General features: G+C 32.0%; 1 protein-coding gene across 4 annotated transcripts; it reads right to left on the reverse strand.

Moving 5' to 3' along the window:
* Positions 1-1,588: 1,588 nt before the first annotated feature.
* On the reverse strand, positions 1,589-8,012 carry LOC111911936 (uncharacterized). Of its 4 annotated transcripts, XM_042900703.2 has the most exons (18): positions 7,641-7,766; positions 7,332-7,418; positions 6,951-7,145; positions 6,390-6,464; positions 6,148-6,315; positions 5,680-5,843; positions 4,542-4,754; positions 4,244-4,370; positions 3,970-4,158; positions 3,805-3,891; positions 3,568-3,731; positions 3,236-3,355; positions 2,914-3,139; positions 2,770-2,829; positions 2,516-2,689; positions 2,246-2,355; positions 2,038-2,153; positions 1,589-1,889 (listed from the first exon to the last, which is right to left on the reverse strand). In XM_042900703.2, the coding sequence occupies exons 2-18, from the start codon at positions 7,332-7,334 to the stop codon at positions 1,837-1,839; spliced, it is 2,244 nt and encodes a 747-aa protein (XP_042756637.1). In that variant the 5' UTR covers positions 7,335-7,418; positions 7,641-7,766; the 3' UTR covers positions 1,589-1,836. The 4 variants fall into 4 exon arrangements, with proteins under 4 accessions (XP_042756637.1, XP_023763469.1, XP_023763468.1 ...); XM_023907701.3 differs by lacking the exon at positions 7,332-7,418 and having other exon boundaries at positions 1,983-2,153; positions 7,641-8,012; XM_023907700.3 differs by lacking the exon at positions 7,332-7,418 and having other exon boundaries at positions 7,641-8,011.
* Between the last annotated feature and the right edge of the window lie 373 nt (positions 8,013-8,385).

The following is an 8,385-nucleotide window of genomic DNA, read 5'->3' on the forward strand; positions in this document are numbered from 1 at the left end:
AATTAGAGGTAGAATTGTGAGTCTAAGATTATTTTGTAAGTTTATGTAAAGTTTTTTAATAGTATATTATATTGGTAAATAAGAAATTAGTTGAATCTCGTATTTTTGTGATATTTTGTGAGATAAATTACAAAGAATTTATCATTACACTTAGTTATTTATGACATTTACAACCGTGTAATTAGATGCATAACATGATGATACTTTTGGTATTAGGTTCAATGAAAAATGACACACATTTTATTAAATTCTTATAAACTCGAACATATATAGAACTTTAAATTTCAACAACTTGATGTAATGAAAACATACTTTATAGCAGTAAATACAAAGCGTACTTTATAATGATATATCTAAACCAAATTTTGTGACTAAAAAATATGTGAAGTCTTATGCAGTAGAATAAGACAATTTATGTTTTTATGTAGATAAAAATGAAACGATCTCAACGATATATTTATAGTTATATCGAACTTTACATAATATGATAGAAAATCAAACTAAACAACTTGAATTAGTTATAAAGATATGAGACAGTTTTAGAGAAATAATTGGATTTATACTGAACATTTTCTGAAAGAAAATCAGCTTAAACCGCTTAATTAATTATAATAATACAAAAATTAAAATATTAATATAGTTTTGTTCAATTTAGATATGCTAGTAATATTTCATACACAAAGTCAATTGATTATTATTTAGAGATTAAATGATAAAAACGCCACTTTTTTTAGATTTTGACAAGAATTAACCAAAATTTATTTCATTTTTACCGACAAACACTCATTTCATAGGAGTGCAAAATAAAGATAGGCACTAGTATAAAATGAGCAAAGTGGCTCAAAAACGTCACTGTTTTTTCAATTTTCTCATTTCACAGTGGAAATGAATATCACATTACGGATAACGGAATGAACTAATATTATACCCATTTCGTATGGGGTACTGTGAAATTAAAAAGTTTAGAAAAGCCAATTACATTTTGAGCCACCATGCTCATTTTGTAGTGTCCCTCTTAAACGGTGGTTATTGGTGAAAATCTATTAACTTTTGCTAAATTCTTGTAAAAAGCTTAATAAACACCTATTATTGTTATTTTCTCTTATTTAATATTTTTTTTATAAAATAAGATTTGGGTTTTAGTGTTTAGAAGAAAAAAGGGCATCAATCATCATTGGTGTGACTGAAAAACATTCATTCATCCACAAACCAACAAATACGATGCATTGAGAATGAGAACACGACATCAATATCTAAGGTTACATGTTAACAATGAGGTGGCAATATAGGTGTAAAAGACGCAAAAACAATTATGTCATTATCATAACATCAATTCTTAGGCTAAAGAAAGGTTCAGTTTTATTTTATTATTGTACATTTCATTTGTCTTTTACATTCTTGTCATTCATCAATGATATCTTACGTATACAAATGATATAAAAAAACGAAAAGAGAAAATTCACTATAACCACAAAAAAAGAATCAAACTTTTTAGTTGATAAAAATAACAGATAGGCATGATGTTAGCCTATCATATGTAACAAAAAAAAAATCATTGAAATTTATTCCGTATTACATCCACACAACATAAAGTAATCTTAAAAGTGTATTAATCACTGTAATAGTAACAATTTCTCCACAAACATATACACATGAATTCAATATTAGTATCATTATATTCTTTCGATGTTACTTTACAAGATCTATTTATTTCATCAATTAAAATTTTTGATGCAGTTTTTTGAATTTTCAATGTTTTTAGGGTTTGCACTTGGCATATTACTACTTACATCGTTTTTTTGGCAGTAGACCCGCCTCTTGACAAGTGGCAATCTTCTAGATTCCAAACTTCCAGAGGTAGAGAGATAGACACGACAAAAACATAGGCACTACGCGACAAAACATATAAAAAAATCAAAAATTGTATTTATACGATAATCATTGTTTCTGGTGAAAATAAGAATTAGGTGTTAATTACTTACAGTAATCACCCGATAGGAGATGAAAAGTAAATGACAACAAAATATGCAAAGAAACCTGCAAATAGGATAGCCGCATAAAACAGACTTTGAGAAGGCTGCGGCGTTCGATTATACTCGATTTTACAACATCTCATCCGTTCCCTTTCACTCTCCAGCACATGTTCAACATACCTTCATAAAAAAATAAAAAAAATTTAATAAATTAATAATCACCATCAAAAACAGATAAACATAACCAACAAGAAACATATTCTAGAACTTACTGTTGTGTGAAAATGGAATTTTCCAGAATATCAGTACTGTTCATGTACGCGTCATGTAGACGATGATCATACAACAGTGAAGATAAATCCACAAGCTGTTCCTCAAGGCTCTGTTATCATCATTCATTCCAACAACAAATTCATTCATAGCAACATACTTTATGCTTGCTTTATAACTTACATTGCTATTATGAGTAAAGAAACATTAATTAGGTTGCTATTCTCTGCAATTTTGTTGTGGATATTATTGTAAAAAAAAAAAAAACTCACATCCAAATATGTCTCGAGTCGTTCGACTAGCTCATGAGGAAAAGGTTCGGGTAGATTTGTTTCTTTTTTGTAGAATTTTTCAACCCATAACTCAGTGCTTGTCTTGTTCTTTTTACCCTTCACTGGTTCACCTAAAGGGGTTCTCAGATACTTTCCAGCAAAAGCTTCCACAGACTATATATATACAACAAATTCAAATTTTTAAATAATAAATAATTTGGAGAATCAGAAACAAGTAAAATGACCATATTCACCTCGGACATCTCTCGAATCCTACGAAGGGCGGAATCTACACGTGCGTAAATTGTATTTCTCTGTCACCAAACACCAGGGTAAGAAATGAGAAATCATAGTTTAGTTAATGAGAGTTTATAAGTTTATTAGTTATTAGTTATTACCAATGTGACATCTTGAAGGAGTTGACTAAGTTTGGAGACATTGGAAAATGGTCCAAATGGATGACAACCAGCTGCAAGGAGCCAATTTACAACGGGTCTTTCATGAATATGAGAAACTCTTTCGTATGGAGCACTTAATCCACCTACTACTGAAGCAAGTCCAGCAATTATATGCCGTTCTACTTGTGATGGAATTACATGTATTCTCTCTGTTTCTGATACATAACTGTCATTGAAGATACAAATAGTCAAAAAACAAAAAAAAAAAAAATGAAAATTTTCTTAATATGGTAAATATTAATTTGTGTTATATGATTATTACCTTAAAGGTATCTTGTCAGTTTGATGCTGAAGTAGAATGACAACATCATTGCTTGTCCACAATAGGCTTTCGTCTTCCATCATAAGATGTGGATCCACATCAGCTAATGATAAAACAAACCTGCAAATTTGATTTCGAGTAAATTACATTTTTGGTCCCTGACTATAGCTGATTTTTTTCAATTCTGTTCCAAAAAAGTTTTTTTTCATGCAAATTTGGTCCTTATTGTAATCAAAATCTTTTCCGGATCAAAGTTGCAAAAATCAGCTATATTCAGGGACAAAAAATGTAATTAATGGCTTAGACATTAAAAGTAGTTCAATTTTACTCACACTGGGACAACTCTTGTTCCATAAGTCCGATGTATGTCCCCTTGTTTCTTTTTGACATTTTTAGTGTTTTGTCCCCATGTGTTTGGGTTATAAGACTGAAAAGGTTTGTGCTTCAGATATGAATCAGCGGGTTCATCTGTCTCATAATTCTCATCCATCCATTGCTGTAAAAAAAATTAAACCAGGTTAATTCTGAAAAGGGTATAAGCGTAATTTAACTAAATTTAGATTACTTACCTGGTGTTGGAAAAATGTATCGGAAAGCGAAGGGTCAGAGACCTCAAGTAATCCAGCAGCAAGTACATCAGCAGAACATTCCATTTCCTAAAAAAATAATTTTTAAGATTCAAGAAATGTAATTTATAATTGAGAAAATAGCAATGTGGAATTGGGATTTGGGACCTCTTTAAGAATGGCACCATCAAGATACATCTTTGTATGGACATGAAAGCGTCCATCTTTTTTAGTTTCTTGTAGGGAATGACCACGCATAGCTTTTGAAACAGCAATTGCTAATTTCTCATGGAGATGTAATAAATGTGAACCTCCTACAATCACTACTTCTTCTCCCTTGTGTACCATGTTCCTAACCTTTAAAAAATAATGGAAAATAAAACATAAACTATGAGTTAAATTCGTTGAAAATCTCAATCGAATAGAAAAAGGAAAGACACACCTCGTACTCAATGGCTTCAATGTCTATACTGTAGTTGTGGCCTTTTTCCATTATATTATAACGGTTGTGATTTTGTAGGACGATTATTGGTATAAGCAACCTCATTGCTAGATCTACAGTTTCAAACCTGAAATATTATGAGGGTGTATACAAGTATTAACATCTAGAATTACATAGAAGAAAACAAATCAAACCACGTTGGCTTAAGATTTGCCAAAAACACATAGCCTTGGGGGTAGATTTGTCTTTATTCATAATTAAAAAGTGAAAGTAAAAGTTGTCTGATTCTGATATCCACCTGACATCTGGAGCAACAAGATGCTCAACTATGATCCCGATCAAAGCAGCAAGTTGACCCACAAAGTTGTCATGTGAGGTGAATTGATCAGTGGGGCTTTGTGGAAACATGACATTTCTTAACCGGGGTAGGGTTTTTGAACTAACACTTCCTTCTTCTGTTTCAAGTTTCCCATATGTGCATGGGCCTGCTGAGATGTCAACTACTACAAACCTGAGTATAAAGATGAAAGGAGATGCAAATGAAAATTCAACTTAATTGAGATAGTAAAAGTATGTACTAGAAATAAAGGTTATTTGAATGATAAAAGTATACAAACGCATGCTTTTCTATGAAAAATCAAGGTAAGAGATCAACTTTAACTCATGGAACTGTATATCTCTATGTTAAGCTCCTAACTAGACTTGTGTGCAAATGTAATTAATAATCACTAAAAGAAAGAAAATTACAGGATAGTGACTTCAATATGAGAAGCAGGTGGTCTCCCGAGGTTTCTAAACTCAAATTTTCTCTCCTTAAACCCTTAACCATAATAACCTATCGTAGAAGTTTGTTTCTTTCTTACGCTTCCATGTATTCAGATTTTTCACTTAGACCAGGGTTAACAGTTTGTTTCTTACGCTTCCATGAAACCATACTTGCATGACCATATGCTAGAAGTAGCAATCTTAGTCGTGTTTTACATTCGTAGTTAAGGTCAACAAGAGTTGACTTTAGGATAATTAGATGGGAGATAGTGTCAAGTTAGTTAAATTAATAGACATTAATTTAATAAAGAGGGAGTAGTCTATTTGTTAGATTCAATTAATAAAGTGATTAATTTGAAAGTGGTTGAAAAGTTAATAAGAAGAGTAATAGGTTATTATTTATAAACAAGAGGTGGGTTCCCAATTATAAAACAAATTTTTATGATAAGAGATGGGAGGTCCCTAAATGGTAAATAGTAAAAGGCATAAAGAATAATTAATAACAATAATTACCTTAATTGTGATGTAAAATAGGTTAGTAATTTTACAAGAAAAAGCAGTGATTTCTAATCTAGATAAACAAACAATTGTGACATTGAAGATAATAAAAAGAGATTTGACTTGAAATTATATGTCATGCCCAAAGTAAATCAGACTAGAGCAAAATGTACCTTCCAGAACCAAGCCAAACTTGAGATGCTCCTCCTCCATTATAACGATAACGATATATGTAACCTCCCTCTTGTTTCTTTATATCTTCTTTAGTTAACCCATCAATTTTTTTGTACATTAAACTATCAAAATCAATACCCTTATTCCTGGGATCCATTCTAACCTGTAAATCAAGAACCAAGCAGCGTAAAATAGGTCAGATCAACAAAAATGAATAAAAATAAAGATAGTGACAGAGGACACAGATGATGACACCTTCCCAACTAATTGATTTCCTTCTCCTAAAGGGTTAAGCTTCTAGCCAAGACATCTCTTCTAAGAACTAATGTACATTCATGATTCATATCTTAGTTTAAAGACATGGTATTTGTTCCAAAAAGAAGTATGAAACGATGCGAGTCATCCATTATTAGGGTAGCTAAATAGTGGATAACAATCAATGAAAGGTTAGGGATGTTAGATCATACCTTATCAAAATTCACAATAAAAATTGCAGTTGGCATTGGTCTGTCAATCTCTTCAGCAGAATATCCAATATTCTCAAAGTAAAACAGATAGGAATATAGCTTTTGAAATTCAGGCTCCACAGCTGTTGCATCGATCTCAAATACGGGCACTTCCCTTCCAAAATCAGTCTACAAGACATACGATATAACTAGAATATTGAACATAACTATAAATTAAAACAAAATAAAGCACTTGACTTTACCTCTCTGGCAGTGCCAGCAGGAACCATGGCTGCTTTGAGAGCCTTTTCTAATGCTATCACTTCCGGCTGTCCAACCTGTACGCAAGTAGATGAAAGAAAAGTGTAATGATGAGAGCCAGGATATGACTAAGATAGTAAAGAGATTTATAATCCATTCTTCATTTACTTTCCTTTTTACATTTAAGTTAAAAGAAAACACATCCTGGTAAGATTTATCATAGCCACAATAACTGTCCTCTAAGACAATGCCTAAATTGGTTGATGATTATGGGTACCAATTTCTAAGGTGTTTCTTTGGAAAGCATTGAAATAAACTGAATTCCAAATAATGTGAAAGCGATGGGATGATGATCCTACTAAAGCTTCTGAAATGGAATCTTAATCAAGTTAAAGAGAAATTACTCCTAAGGAGCTGCTGTGACAGTAAACAAAAATCAATTTCTGCACATATCATATACAATCTGAACTGAATGCCAAAGTAGAAACATTTCCAAGGTAAACCAGTGTGGACTGGGACTGTGGATTAGACTCCCTAAAAGAAACTATGTAGAAAAAGCTTACTGGAATTGCATTAAACACCATGTGATGCTCAATATCAAGGGGCTCGCCTGTCTCCAAACATGAGGGCCTGTGAGTTGGGAAGCCAACTTGAAGAAACTCTTGCAATTTTTGAGAATCTAGTGTGTATCTATAGCCTCCATCTCCACTGAAACCGATGAGGATAACATTTACTTCAAGTGGGACTTGGAATGGAACCTGCATTAACAGCACAGTAACTGAGGCATAAAAATCAAAAAGTAGTACAAGTGACTGCAAATGATATAGGGTGTCAGAATAGCATAATATCCTGAATCCTGAGTTTAATTAATGGCAACTTTCACAGTTTTCATAGATTCACTCCAACAAATTATGTTTATGCTATACAATTAGGATCATGCTGACCATCAAATTCTGTTGACAGGCAATAAGAGAGATTGACTACATCACTGAACTTCAATTTGACTCGCTTGATCCACAGAAAAATGTGATCTAACAAATCAAACAAAAAGGCACGGGAAATTTAGATGGATAAATTGAGCGATTGATAATCTCACACTCTCACACTGTCACGTAATCAATATGTTAGCCATATACTTAGTAATCATGATTAATAGTTAGAACAACGCCTAAATCGAACTATTCAAAATCACTTCACTGGAAATGCGACGATTGCATGGAAAGTACCATCGCATTATTTAATATCAAATTTACCTCGGCGCGAGAATGGAGCATACGATGAACATCAGATCGGACACTATCTTTAACGTCTTGAAAAGCACTGTGGTGCCATTGAGGATGACCTGGATCTCTTCTATAAGCTCCAGGCGGCGTTGATTCTGAATTTTTCAGTATGAGGATTACAAAAACAGTCAATAAGGTGCTCCGAATCGACGACATTTATGAACATCAACTCTGTATTAAAGCCCTAATTATGTCTCTAGTTCATGCAAGAATTTTTTTCGTGCTTTAGAAGGACTTTGCTCTTCCGTCTGTGGAAGCCTGGAAAGGATGGTTTACCGGTTAAAAGCAAAGTTGGAGCGCCTTGTGTGAAATAACCCGGGAGAGGGTTTTGGCTTTGTGGAAAAATTGGCTGTGAAGAAAAATCGTAAAGTCGTATATTTGGGTCGTTTTTACTTTCTATTAAAAAATATGGGTTAAATTTAAAAAAGTCCTCAAGTTGTATATTTATTACAAAATAATAATTATTTCTAATCATTTCTAATAAATTAAGGTTTTTTTTTTGCTACTTGTCAAAGTTTCATTCACTTTGCAAAATATTATTTTATAGTTATTTTGAATTAATTTTTTTCACGAGTCATTTTGAGTTTTTTATATTATTAAATTTTATATAATATTTTAATATAATAATTGTCATAAATGAAGTAACAAATGAATATTAATTTCACTAATAAACTTACATTTTAATTTGAAAATTCCCAAAATTAAAGTTTTTTTT

This window comes from Lactuca sativa, chromosome 1 (genome assembly GCF_002870075.4).
Source record: "Lactuca sativa cultivar Salinas chromosome 1, Lsat_Salinas_v11, whole genome shotgun sequence".
In the NCBI taxonomy this organism is placed as follows: Eukaryota; Viridiplantae; Streptophyta; class Magnoliopsida; order Asterales; family Asteraceae; genus Lactuca; species Lactuca sativa.